This window comes from Callionymus lyra, chromosome 4, assembly GCF_982586985.1.
Source record: "Callionymus lyra chromosome 4, fCalLyr1.hap1.1, whole genome shotgun sequence".
In the NCBI taxonomy this organism is placed as follows: Eukaryota; Metazoa; Chordata; class Actinopteri; order Syngnathiformes; family Callionymidae; genus Callionymus; species Callionymus lyra.
The window spans coordinates 3671020-3685718 of record NC_141821.1 but is presented as its reverse complement, the minus strand read 5'-3'; the positions used below and the strand labels follow the sequence as shown (position 1 = coordinate 3685718).

Sequence of the window (14699 nt, the reverse complement as noted above, 5' to 3'; positions counted from 1 at the left end):
GGCTGGATTTATGGTCTCCATCTCCAGCAGGATTCTCCTCCGTTTGGAGCTGCTTCGGTGTGTTCTGGTGGAAGAAAATGGAGGAGAGTGAAGATCCTTTGTTTACCACTAAGTCACGTGGGGAAGGGTTCGTCTTCTGACTTTCGAAATACATTTTTTTGCCCAACTGTCCTTTAATTGAACCAGGTTTTAACAACACTAAAGAAAAACCTAAAACAGAGTTTGCAGAAATATTTAAAGAGAGAGAGAGAGTTGTGAACGCTAAATGTATCTAATTTTTTAATATATGAAAATATGTCTTATCAATATGATGTTTTTTGTTTTGTTTATGTTTATTACAGTTTTTCTCAGTCGCTTTTCTCACATCACTATTAACATTTGCACAGCATTTCTCAAAACAATTAGTGCAAACTGCAAAACCTAGTGGATAACCTGCAAAAGTACATCACTTGCTTAAATTGGAAAGTCTATTCCTCAAAGCAAGTATTCATGTCAATGAAACTGCCAGTGTCAACAAAATGAGTCTTGACACCATTGTGTATGAATAAGATAGTCAAAAGGCTTTATCATGTTTTCATTATGACAGTTTATTCTCTCAGTGTTTTCCAATGCGGAAAAAAAGCTCAGAACTCGGTGACACTACCTGAAAATGCTCAAGACAGCACTGTACACTACTACAGTACAAGTTTGTCCTAAATAAGTGACTGAAGTTCATTTTTCTTTTGCACAATGCTGTAGAATTGCAAAGAGCATATACAGTAAAAATGTGAAACATACATATTCAGTGTCTTATACTCACTCCCCTAACTGTGTTAAACTTACCTTTTGGGTAGAGCTGTGCACAAATGGGAACAATATAACAGGACATATTGTAATCTGGAATCTGCCTATGTAAATGGCCTATTCTCCCTCTTCCCCTGTTTTGTCCTCTTCCCCTTCTTCCTTGCATCCTCAATCCTCTTCCACGAGGCCAACCTTCCATTTCTGTGTCACAGAATTGTAGAAATGGTCCACACTATGTCCTGCTCTGTTCATATATGCTTGTGAGGGTTCATGGGATTCATCCCTGAGTGACTGTGAACAAGTGGCTTGTCATTGGTTACAACATATACTTCACACACCTCCTCATGAGTGAAAGCTAGTAAAGTAGAAGTTGTAGTAACTAAAGTCCACCTGAGAGCAATTGTTCAATTTAGGAGACATTTCCAGGAAAAAATGATAAAGAAAGGTATAAAATTTGCTTGACAGAATTTGATAACTAGTTCTACAATTTTGTATCTAATGACTCAAGCAATGAAATGACGACTATTGGTTTTATTGGGAACGACTATTAAACATCCATAGCAACTGATACATGTCCAAAAGCATTTGAAATTTGTTCAGAGGAAGGAGAAATTGCTACTATGTTGCTACTAAATGTTGCGGAGGTTGAACAAATAGTTGTGAGAATTTTCATTCTGATCTGAGAAAAGCGCCATAGCAACTGAGAAATACTGTATTTCAGGATTTGGACCAGTTGTGGACTGCTGGAAGAGACAAACAGCCAATCAGAATACTCCATCGCCTTATGCCCTTATTAAACAGTCCCCCCTTACCAGTTAAATGAATCGCATTGTGAAAGGTATTAAAAGAGTAGGTGTCGTTGCGACGAAATACGGGATTACTTTTTAAAAGTAGGCACCCAGGTTCCTCTGTCGTTTTCAGACTGTTGTGGAATCAAAAAGAGGCTGTATTTCAGCAATTAGAATGATGAAAATGCAAAATGCAAATGCAGGCGCGCCTAGTGCTCGAAAACGACAAGTTTCAAATGACCCAATTTGCATACAAAAAGGAGTCTCAATACCAATGAAAAAAGAAGCTGGAAAAAAAGCGCCAGAGAGCCGAGAAGTGGTAAAAAACAACACCTTTCAAATGGCTAAAATCTAAATAGGGAACAACGCTCTATTCAATTTTAAAAATAAGCGCGTCAAATAGCGCCAGACAGCCCCCCTGTGGCCGAAAACCGTATTCATTTTCAGTACCAACTCATACCCTTTCCCTACCATTGCAAATTAATGAGGAAACTTTAGGGAATTTTAGCGGAAGTATAGCGGGGGCTGGGCCCGAAAGCCAGCTTCGAGTCCTGCTTCGACGTTTGGCATTGATCTTTTTGGATTTATATATATAATTGTGTTGCAGCTACAGCAGCAATCTTGCCTTACATTCACTTGTTTATTTTTGTTCAGTGTTAAGGTAGTAAAAGAAAAAATCTGAAAGTGCCACCACGCCCCCTCAGTGACCCGAGGCATCAGATGCCAGTAACATGTATCCCAGGTGCCAGGGGTCGTTAATCTTTGCCGGTTATTGGAATTTTTACTATTTAACATTTTATACACAAGTAACAATGATGACCCCTGCAGGATTCCTATTGTCTGTTAAAATGCTCTTTTTTGTGGGGGGTTTTCTTTTAATGACAATATTCATCTTATAATTTTTTTTAATAACATGATTCTGTGAGATGAAGGAATGCATGTTGGCAAATAACATAAATGCCCAACGATTGCATTGTTTTCTCCTTACTCATTGTGGAGTGAACAAACTCAGTCCTGCTCGTCTCTATGGAGTTCTGCGCATTCGTTTGATCCAAGGAAGAGAGAAACTTAGAATTAACACTGCATTTATTTAAGGTTCCCTTCAGGAAATTGTTTTTCCAATTAGCCCACAGATATACAGACAATAATTCATAAAAATAAAAATAAGAAGAAGAACAAAGTTTCTATTGATTAGCTAATCTAGGATTTAGCTAACTGACATTGTAGATATCTTAACCAAGTAATTCATCTTGTACGTCTTCTTTATGTTCCCTAATCAAAATAAAATATTCATCACATTGTGTACAAATAGCATAATTTACTGGGTATTTTTGTGAATCCGGGATTTATTTCGATATAAAAGATATCCTGCAAATGGAGCATCAGGTTTTTTCTCTCATTCGATAATATGTTCCTCAAAATTGTCACCATAAAACAATGTCCACACAGAGAGCAGATTATGGTTAAGCTGTGTGTATCTTCTGGAATTGTCATGACTTCCTCTTTGTGAGTCATCATGTGTCTTCATATTTCCACACTGTTACCACAATCAGTTACCACACTGAGAGCAAGCAAAGGTTTTTTTCCAGTGTGAATTCTTCTGTGTTTTCTCAAACTATCTGCATGTGTATAACAATTACCACACTTTGAGCAGATGTAAGGTTTTTGTCCTGTGTGAGTTCTCATGTGTTTCTTTAAACTCCCTTTCTGAGCAAAATATTTACCACACTGAGAACAAGCAAAAGGTTTTTCTCCAGTGTGCATTCTCATGTGTTTCTTAAGATCACCACTCCGAGTAAAGTATTTACCACACTGCAAGCAGACGAAAGGTTTTTCTCCAGTGTGAGTTCTCATGTGTGCCTTCAAACTCCCGCCCTCAGTAAAAGAATTACCACACTGAGAGCAAGCAAAAGGTTTTTCTCCAGTGTGCGTTCTCATGTGTTTCTTAAGATCACTACTTCGAGTAAAATATTTACCACACTGCAAGCAGGAGAAAGGTTTTTCTCCCATGTGAATTCTCATGTGTTCTCTCAAACTTCCTGCACGTGGATAACAATTACCACACTGCGAGCAGATGAAAGGTTTTTCTCCAGTGTGAATTCTCATGTGTGTCTTCAGGTTCCCACAATGGATAAAACATTTACCACACTGTGAGCAGGTAAATGGTTTTTCTCCAGTGTGAATTCTCATGTGTTCTCTCAAACTTTCTGCACGTGGATAACAATTACCACACTGCGAGCAGATGAAAGGTTTTTCTCCAGTATGAATTCTCATGTGTTTTCTCAAACTATCTGCATGTGGATAACAATTACCACACTGTGAGCAGATGTAAGGTTTTTCTCCAGTGTGAACTCTCATGTGTTTCTTTAAACTCACTTTCTGAGCAAAATATTTACCACACTGTGAGCAGGTAAAGGGTTTTTCTCCTGTGTGAATTCTCAAGTGTATCTTCAGATGCTGATTTCGAGTAAAATATTTACCACATTGCAAGCAGACGAAAGGTTTTTCTCCAGTGTGAGTTCTCATGTGTTTCTTCAAACTCCCTCCCTCAGTAAAAGATTTACCACACTGAGAGCAGGTATAAGGTTTTTCTCCAGTATGAGTTCTCATGTGATCCCTCAGATTCCTTTTACATGAAAAACATTTTCCACAAAGTGAACAACTAAAAGGTTCTCGACAGCAGACTTTTTTGTGCTGAGCCAATCCAGATTTTGAAGAACATTTCTTCCCACATCCAGAGCAGATCAGTGATTTGTGATCATCATCTTTCTTCTCACTGACATGAACTGTTGGATTCTCCACAGAGTTTGAACCTGACTGAGTGTTACTGGTTTCTCTCCAGTCTTCACTGTCATCAGTGTCGGATTCAGAACACAGCCCCCTCTGGTGGTCAGGATGGAGAGGTGTATGCAAGTAGCTGGCTGGTTCTGGTCCTCCACAGTTGTCTCCATCATCTTCTGCCTTCATTTGTGGAGTCAGGTTGTTGGTGTCATCATCATATTCATTCTTCACATCAACAGGAGTGTGGAAGAACTGGGACTTTTTTTCTTCTTCATCTTGTATATTTCCCTCCTCTTCTCCTTTAATGAGTTCATTTTTTTGTTCCTCCTGAATGTTACTGTAGCTGCACATCTGTTCCTCAACTTCTTCTTTGATCACCAGCAGCTGATGAACATCTGCAGGGACACAAACACATCTGAGTCACTGAACAATTAAACTATTTATATATTAGAAACAAGTCAGTAATTCATTTTTTCACGTCAAATATGGTCATGTTACATAATTTCTCACTGCTGAGAAACCTCTACTAGAGTTTTTCCCTGAAGCCTTGTTAAATGTTCGAAAAGTCACCGTCCTGGTTCCAAAAGTCTCTATGGAGGTCCAGGTCACAGGAGGACATGTCCATCTTTGTCAGGGGAAGGAGGCTCTTCTAAGACCCTGAGTCCACCAGAAAACGTCTGCCCGACAGCGAATCCTTAACGAACAGCAGCTCCTCTCTCTCGCCAGCAACCACAGCCGCTACTGAGTGCTGGCCCTCTCGTTTCCTGCCGGTCCAAAAGTGCAGGGGGGAACACAGCAATGAGCCCTCTCACCAGAACGCTGATTGAAGAAGCAGAGTCCGCCTCGCCGTCGTCGGGTCGAGGTGTCCGCCGTCTTCGCCGGTTCCGATGTCATCGCCGGCTCCGCCGTCATGTTCTGCACGGAGGCACGTCTGGATATCAGCAGGACTCGATCTGCATCTTTAGCCAAACCGAGGAAAACCCCCCTGGCCAGGCATGGAGAATTTGCAAGCGAGGTGTGTACAGACTGCGGCAGCTGACGCAGGAACAGGTGAGGAAACAAGAAACTTCCGTCTTCTGCTCCGAGTAACAAAACCATCTCGTCCATCCGATCAACCGCTGAACTATCGCCGACATAGGAAGTGACAGCAACTTGTCCGCTCTCTCTGCTAAAGAGAGGCTTTACCTCCGGAGAAGAAGCTGCTTAGTGTATTTTCCACGCGCCGGAGGACTTCTGAGGAGCGTCATCACCCACGACGTGGACTTCTGGTCAGTATCAGCGACCACAAAGTAATATTTAGACTCATCTGCCGTTGTTCCTTTAAGATGGAAAAGTGCCTCGACCTGCTCAAACCACGGAGCAGGATCGCCGTGCAAAACTCTGGTAGCTTGACTGAGCCGCTGAAGTTAAGGTGTTGCCGATGAGGTACCTCCATCGGCTGCTGATGAGGAGACATAATCTTCCTCCACCTCAAACATGTTCAAGAAGGGGTCACCAATGTGGCACGATGCAGCAACGAGACGTTAGTTGAGTCAACTGTTTATTCACAAGTCCCGGATCAGAGAGAGCATGTCAAATCGAGCACGGATATTTATACTCTTCTGTGCTAGACTACCCATGATCCACTGGGTGAGAGAACACACCCCTGTGAACCTGCTACAGCATGTGAATAGAACAACAAATCAAGACATGATCGTAAACGAATGAGTACATGGAGCAGGAGGTGATGAGATGTGTTCTCAGATTTATCAGTTAATATTTCTCAAGAAAGTTACATTAAATTGAATTTCTTGTTGCTGCTGTGTTTGTCTCTATGTTGTCTTGACCTTTTAAAGTTTTTAAATTTGTATGAATTTTTAACGGTGTATTGTTCTGTTGTTTAAACGCTTTGTGACCCTCGTCTGAGAAAGATCTTTACAAATAAAACTAACTTACTTATTAAATAATGTTTAGCCATTTTGAAGTAACTTTCCACTGATACTAATATACTTAAGTCAAAGGTGATACTTTACTACTTCTACTATACTACAAGGATCAAGAGGTACCTTTACCAGTTGTTAGTTTATTTTAACTTTTAATGTATTATTTTCCACACATTTTTCTACGATCTCTTCCGCCATGATATCATGATCCACACTGCGTCATATTAATGACGTACACAAGTATGAACAATGTCATTATTCCACCTTGAATAGAAATATAAGTGTGTACCTGGATTTATGGTCTCCATCTCCAGCAGGATTCTCCTCCGTTTGGAGCTGCTTCGGTGTGTTCTGGTGGAAGAAAATGGAGGAGAGTGAAGATCCTTTGTTTACCACTGAGTCACGTGGTTTTCTTCTTCTGACGTCGTTGTTGGTCTTGAGTTTTACTCTGCTGCCATCTAACGGCGGAAATGTGAACTTCAACACAGTCAAGTTCGGACTGTTGACAGACAGAAACATTTTTCACTTCAAGATTAATTTTAAAATAACAAACAAAATAGTTAATGTTAAGTGTTTATTACAAAGTCATGTTATAGTATAAGTTTATTACACACGTATGACAGTCTTTTTTATTGTATTTACAACTGTGTGGAATATGTTGTGTGGGAACCTTGCCAACGGATGGCTCTGTGTACTAGATAGTAGTGATACTAAATCACCTAAGAAAGGGGGACCATCAACTATAGACGACTCAGTGAGAATAGGTACTCCCCACCTAAGCTCCATCTGGCTCCAGAACTATTTAAAACCAGGTTGTGTTTCTCAACCTTATCCTTATCAATGGCCTTCACTTTCACTCTGTCAAGCTCTCTTTGGTGGGAGTTCTATCAGCATCGATGAAACTGAAAAACTTCCCAATTAGTGGCTGAGTAAAGGAAGTCTCTTTGTATGGTCATACAAAATATGTTTAGCAAAGAGTACAGGTTGACCAAACATTGGAGTGTCACGTTGTATAAGGAAACAGACATGTTGTTGGGTCACACACAGTTCAGCAGGCCAAAACTTATTAAAAATGTTAACTTCCAATATAAAAGTAATATAGTTGCAACACAAAGTTTGCATAAACTTCGTGGATGAATATGTGCATATTTCATGATTCAAAGCACACAGAATAGGACGTTAGTTTCTGTGCGAGCACAAACAAAAGAACTGGTAGATTTGTCGGTGAACAGTGGATAGTAAATTGCCAAATTTGGAACACATCGTCAGTAGTGTTCCACTGGCTCATTGGGTGTTTCGGCCTTTCACACCATACACCCTCACCAGAGGCGGCTAGCTACAGGCTGATCAGGCCCAAGCTTGCGTCCTATGTCCAATCAGTCAGCTTTAGTCATGTGGCAAACATCCCAGGGGATGTATGGCTTGCAAGCTGGGGCCCATCAGGAGTCGTTCCTTTTCAGCCAAAGCCACTGCCTGCTCCTTTCTGCTGCTTCTGATGCAGTTTTGATGGCCACACGTTGGCTCTGGCCCCTGATACCAAGGTCCCCTTGCAGCTTGGCGGTGGATTTTGCAACAAACCCCCACAGCACCCGTGGGTAAAAGACTTAACTGGAAACACCAGGTCTTTAGCTTGCCAGGGAGATAGGTGTTGTCGATCGCTTGTAGGCAAGCATTGATATCCTTGCGCAGTTGTTTCACCTGGTCTTTGTCTTTCAGGCTTGCGTCATAGCACCTTCCAAGGCTTTTGATAGCTTTGAAGCTTGCCTTTCACCACTGAGATGATAGAGACTTGGCTGGTTTGATCCTCATGCGGGCCCAACTGATGTTCTCCTCCAGTTTTCTTAGCAGTCTCCTGGTCCATGGGAGGGTGGTAGTCAAGGTGGTGATATCATCCATATAGGCTCTAAGGGGAGGGAGGCGAAGACCAGAGCCAGCTCTTTGTCCACCTACAACCCATTTTGAGGTTCGAATGACTATCTCCATTGCATCCAGCCATAATGCCAACCTCCAAGCACTACCATGAGGTGCTAAATTCAGGTGTTGAAAATCAGAATTGCAGGTCCTGAAAGTAGGCTTTAACCAGGGTTGTGATGGTGTCCGGGATGTTAAAGAAGTCCAAATGATCTCATGGGGCACAGAGGCGAAGGCTTTAGCCAGATCCAGGAAGATCACATGAAGGTCATTTTTCTCCAGCTTTGCTGTATGGATCTGATGCCAGATCACACTTGCATGTTCTAGGCATCCTGAGAAGCCAGATATTCCTGCTTTCTGTACGGATGTATCGATGTACTCATTGCTGCACAGATTTTCGGCCATCCCCCGAGCAATGATACTGAAGAAGACCTTAGCCTCCACATTAAGCAATGAGATTGGACAAAGACTGTTGTCTGTTGCATCTTTGTTGCATGAAAGTAAATACGAGCATATATTGTCAATACCATTTTTAATAGTTAAGGTAATATAGTTAACATTAGCTTGTGGTTAAATATAAGGAATTCATTTTTTCTTGTATACAAAATGGGATGTGTTCCTAGTAAAAGGATACAACTTGTAAACATTGAATAGTTGGCCGAGATTTGGGAGGTTGAGTATCCTGAGGCTTTAAAGGAGCACCTGATGATGTTACTGATGAGTCTAGGATTTAGCTAACTCACATTGTAGATATCTTAACCAAGTAATCCATCTTGTATGTCTTTATGTTCCCTAATCATAATGAAATATTTATCACATTGTGAACAAATAGCGTATTTTACTGGGTATTTTTGTAAATCTGGGCTTTTATTTCTAATAAAAAGATATCACGGAAATGGAGCATCTGTAAGGTTCTTCTCTCATTCTATAAAATGTTCCTAAAATTGTCACCGTAAAAAGATGTCCACACGGAGAGCAGATTATGTTAAAGCTTCTTGTATTGTCATTTCTTCCTCTTTGGGGAAATTGTTGAATACAATGTGAGCAGCTGCAAGGTTTTTCTACAGTGTAATTTGTGTTTCTCTAGAGTATAACATTTACCACACTGAGAGCAGGAGAAGGTTATTCTCTAGTGTGAATTCTTAAGTGTTTTTTCAAACTCTCTGAATGTGCATAACAATTATCACACTGTGAGCAGCTGAAAGGCTTTTCTCCAGTGTGTGTTCTCAAGTGTTTCTTCAGATGCCAACTCTGCGTAAAAGATTTATCACACTGAGAACAGGTAAAAGGTTTAACACCTGTGTGAAATCTCATGTGGTTTTTCAGTCCATGTGGATGTGCAAAACAATTACCACACTGAGGGCAGATTAAAGGGTTTTCTCCTGTGTGAATTCTCATATGTATCTTCAGACTCCCATTCTCAGCATAACACTTACCACACTGTGAGCAGGTAAAAGGTTTTTCCCCTGTATGAGTTCTCATGTGTTTCTTCAGATGCCCACTCATAGTAAAACATTTTCCACACTGTGAACACGAGAAAGGTTTTTCTCCTGTGTGAGTCATCATGTGTGTCTTCAGATTTCCAGTCTGTGTAAAATATTTACCACACTGAGAGCAGGTAAAAGGTTTTTCTCCTGTGTGAATTCTCAAGTGTGTCTTCAGATGCTGATTTCGAGTAAAAGATTTACCACACTGCAAGCAGATGAAAGGTTTTTCTCCAGTGTGAGTTCTCATGTGTTTCTTCAAACTCCCGCCCTCAGTAAAAGAATTACCACACTGAGAGTACGTATAAGGTTTTTCTCCAGTATGAGTTCTCATGTGATCCCTCAGACTCCTTTTACATGAAAAACATTTTCCACAAAGTGAACAACTAAATGGTTCTCGACCGCAGACTTTTGTGTGTTTACTCAGTCCACATTTTGAAGAACATTTCTTCCCACATCCAGAGCAGATCAGTGATTTGTGATCATCATCTTTCTTCTCACTGACATGAACTTTTGGATTCTCCACAGAGTTTGAACCTGACTGAGTTTTACTGGTTTCTCTCCAGTCTTCACTGTCATCAGTGTCAGACTCAGAACACAGCCCCCCCTGGTGGTCAGGATGGAGAGGTGTATGCAAGTAGCTGGCTTCTGGTCCTCCACAGTTGTCTCCATCATCTTCTGCCTTCATTTGTGGAGTCAGGTTGTTGGTGTCATCATCATATTCATTCTTCACATCAACAGGAGTGTGGAAAAACTGGGAGTTTTTTTCTTCTTCATCTTGTATATTTTCCGCCTCTTCTTCTTTAATGAGTTCATGTTTATGTTTCTCCTGAATGTGACTGAAGCTGCACTTCTGTTCCTCAACTTCTTCTTTGATCACCAGCAGCTGCTGAACATCTGCAGGAACACAAACACACCTGAGTCACTGAACAATTAAACTATTTATATATTAGAAACAAGTCAGTATTGAATTTTTACACATGTCGTAATACTGTCATGTTACATAATTTCTCACTGCTGAGAAACCTCTACTAGAGTTTTTCACACAACAACACCTTGCAAGAGAGACATCCAGGAATGATCCTTCAGAGGTGACTGAGCCCTGTTTTTCTCTAAACTATTTTCATGTCTTAACAAGAAGGATGTGTCTCGCCTGCAGTTGATTCAGAACTCTGCAGCGAGAATTCTGACCCGCTCTAGTAGAAGAACTCACATTTCTCCGATCCTTAAAACTCTTCACTGGCTTCCTGTTTCTTTCAGAATCAACTTTAAAATTCTTGTTCTTACTTTCAGATCTATTCATGGTCAGACCTTCCATCAGTGATCTGATCCAGCCTTACACCCCAGCTCGGGCTCTGAGGTCTGTGGATCAGAATCTACTGATGGTTCCTCGCACACGGTTCAGGACCAGAGGAGAGAAATCCTTCCAGACTGGTTTTACTTGCTCATCATGTAATAAACCATACAAATAGACTTTATGTAACTGATTAAATCAGTTAATATTTCTCAAATAAGTTACATTAAATATACTTTCTTGTTGCTGTGTTTGTCTCTATGTTGTCTTGACCTTTTAAAGTTTTTAAATTTGTTTGTATTTTTAACGGTGTATTGTTCTGTTGTTTAAGCGCCTTGTGACCCTCGTCTGAGAAAGATCTTTACAAATAAAACTAACTTACTTATTAAATAATGTTTAGCCATTTTGAAGTAACTTTCCACTGATACTAAAATACTTAATTCAAATGTGATACTTTACTACTTCTACTATACTACTAGGATCAAGAGGTACTTTTACTGTTTGTTAGTTTATTTTAACTTTGAATGTATTATTTTCCACACCTTTTTCCACGATCTCTTCCGTCATGACATCATGATCCACACTGCGTCATATTAATGACGTACACAACGTATGAACAATGTCATTATTCCACCTTGAATAGAAATATAAGTGTGTACCTGGATTTATGGTCTCCATCTCCAGCAGGATTCTCCTCCGTTTGGAGCTGCTTCGGTGTGTTCTGGTGGAAGAAAATGGAGGAGAGTGAAGCTCCTTTGTTTACCACTGAGTCACGTGGTTTTCTTCTTCTGACGTCGTTGTTAGTCTTGAGTTTTACTCTGTTGCCATCTAGCGGCTGAAATATGTACTTCAACCAATTCAAACGTATTAACACTAGTATCGAAAAACTTTTTGACTCAGAAATCCATCCCATGCTGCTGAAAGTGTTCGGCACTCGTCATCAGGGTTCGAACGTGGTGCCCAAAGGACCGAGTTAGAATGGGATACTGTAAATTGAATAAATATTAAAATATATGTGGCAGAATAACCTTTAGAAAGTATCTAGAAAGCTTGAGAACGGTGTTATTTAAAATGAGACAGTCCCAGCTGTGGTGCTGGTTCACTGGTACATATGTCGTGGCCCTGCCTTGTCGCTCAGAAAGGTTGGTTATCAAATTGTCATTAGTTCAATTAATAGTTAAAGCTGATAAACATTTGTTATTTTATATTTATCCACGTCTACCAGCGGCTCTTCGAGCTCTACAGGCAGACCAGGTGCAAACTCCTTTTATACTGGGAAGGAAACTCATTGGAAAAGAGAGACTATACCGCCACTAACATAAAGGGCTTTCCTGGCTGGGACTTGCAGCTGCCTATGAATGTGACTCTTACAGATTCCTCAACCAGTGTGACAAATCTGAGTGTGACTTGGAAAAATACTCTAGCTTTATAAATAACCCCCATCCTACTAACTCATTGTCAGAAAAAACTGTTTGCAAACGTTTTCACAGACAAATTCAGTTCAATAGCCAAAGATTCAGACTCACACCAGTAAGAGATTTGTTGTCACTCCGGAAGGGACAGCAGAACCAACACGGATGTCAGATCTCACAGACGGCCAACGAAAGCTCTTTGTCCCCCCTCCTTTATTCAGTTTGTCCATAGTAAGATTGATTGTGCAGGTTACATCACAGCATCGGCATCAGCAGTTCAAAACAGTCTTACAGATAACACTCAAGGTTAGGGTGCATACCATAGTCATCTGCTCTTTCTCACCTTCCCCCTCCCGACTCGTCCCCTGTTTTTCACTTGCCCTTCCTGACCCCTGATGGGTACATCTTGTGAGGAGTTTCAAACACATACACATTGTGCTTAAGCAATCAGCGGTTTCGAAACGCATTTGCATTGTGGCAAAACAAACACATTAATATTGTGATAAAGTAGTAAGCAGTTTAAAACACATTAATATTGTAATAAAGCAATATTTCTTTCACACTCATATAACTTAAATAATCAAATTTCCCCTCTTTTTTTGTTTTGTTTTCTGACATCAGGGTTCTGTAAAATGACTGATTACAAAAAAAGAGAAACAAAATAAACATTTGGGCTATTTTCTCACCCAGTGGATTATATGTAGGAGAGAGTGTGTCAGGCGAGTTTATATGTTTCACATATGAAGCATTTTTGCTCTCTATGTTTTCACGCACCTAGAAACAAGTCTGTACTGTCAGCACAAAAATACATTACAACTGTTATAAACTTAACAACAATATTTAGATAAATCCTTCTATTTCTAATATGTAAATAAATCACAATAAATCAAACATTTCGTTTGTATCAACTGGGACACCTCACTTCTCTGCCACTCATGGTGTAATGTAGTGTTAGGCTCTTAAGTAGGCATCCGGAGTGACCCTCGACATGCTCTGCTTGGTTTTTGTCTTATAATATTAGACTATAGAAGCACTCATGTTTCTCAACTTCTACTTTGATCACCAGCAGCTGTTGAACATTCGCAGGGACACAAACACACCCGAGTCACTGACCAATCAAACTGTTCCAGAACTCTTGTTGGTGTTGTATCAGTGGACGTGTTATACATTTGAAATACACAAGTCAGTGATTACTCTACAGTTATTGTGCATGTCGAAAAAAATTCCAAGACCAACTCGGAGACAGTCTCTCCAATGTATGTGAGGCTGGTCACACTTGCTTGATACTCCCTGGCCAGCGTATGTAAGTAATTAAGTAAGTAAGTAATAGTAACTTGCGCCTATCTCAGACCAGGGAGACAAAGCACATTAACAATTAAAAAGATCTAAAAGTAAGAACCAAATTTTAAAATGGATGCTGAAAGAAACTGGCAGCCAATGCAGTTTTTAATCGATCAAGGAAACGTGAGTTCTTCTACTAGAGCAGCTCAGAATTCTCACTGCAGAGTTTTGTATGAACTGCAGGCTCATTCTTGTTTGGACACCAAAACACAAACACGTGGATTATAAAATCCAGATTGTGTTGTGAAACCATTTTCCTAAATTTAGAGTTTTTTCTCAGTTGAGAGACATGTCTTACAACACCCAGGTATCTCAGGCTTTGGTTGACAGACTGGCCTTAGTCATCCAAGGACTCAACCTTTGAACTTTATCATCAGGCGCAATAGGTATCACAGATATAAATTCCTGGATGATCAAAACTTCCTTTTACTGAACTCAGACAAAGGTTCTACTAGTTGGTCCACAACATCTCAGACAATCGTTAACTAATGATCATTTCAAAATGGACTCCTGCTGCTGCACCACTGCAAAGAATCTTGGGGTTTGCTTTGATCAGGACTTTAACTCACACATAAAACAAATCTCACGGACTGCCTACTTTGACCTTCTGGTGGATCTTCTCCACAACCATGTCAACAGATCAAGATTTCTCTCCATGACCCCTCCGTGGACTCTGCTGTCCTACTGTTTACTATCCTATTTTCTCTCACTGTATCCTCCCTCACTCTTTTTCCATCCATCTGTGTACCCTCCAAGCCGGATGCAGCAGGAGGCCGTCAACACTGAGTCTGGTTCTGCTCCAAGCCTTCTTAAAGTTTTTCTCTCCACTGTCACGCTGTGATTCACTCATTGTTGAGTTGCTGGATCTGTTTTTCTTTTCATCAATATAGTCTTACTTAAACTGTGAAGTCTCTTGAGATAAAACTGTTATGATGAGACGCTTTATATAAAATTGAATTGAACAAATTAATGATCTCATCGAT

General features: G+C 40.3%; 1 protein-coding gene and 1 pseudogene across 2 annotated transcripts; both read right to left on the bottom strand.

Moving 5' to 3' along the window:
* Positions 1-3312: 3312 nt before the first annotated feature.
* On the bottom strand, positions 3313-6622 carry LOC148080591 (uncharacterized; annotated as a pseudogene). The gene is made up of 2 exons (XR_015710865.1): positions 6564-6622; positions 3313-4747 (listed from the first exon to the last, which is right to left on the bottom strand). The product of XR_015710865.1 is annotated as an uncharacterized LOC148080591 (transcript).
* LOC148080590 (uncharacterized) lies at positions 4731-11702 on the bottom strand. The gene is made up of 4 exons (XM_087788508.1): positions 11623-11702; positions 9622-10566; positions 6564-6625; positions 4731-4747 (listed from the first exon to the last, which is right to left on the bottom strand). Exons 1-3 carry the CDS (start codon positions 11639-11641, stop codon positions 6570-6572), a joined length of 1020 nt encoding a protein of 339 aa, XP_087644634.1. The 5' UTR covers positions 11642-11702; the 3' UTR covers positions 4731-4747; positions 6564-6569.
* Positions 11703-14699: the final 2997 nt, after the last annotated feature.

Bases quoted from the DNA above. Each gene is read 5' to 3' on its own strand.
- LOC148080590 (XM_087788508.1), bottom strand. The intron at 6,626-9,621 runs GTAAGTGTTATG...TTCTTCCACCAG, and splicing joins TTTTACCTGCTCACAGTGTG to AACACACCGAAGCAGCTCCA.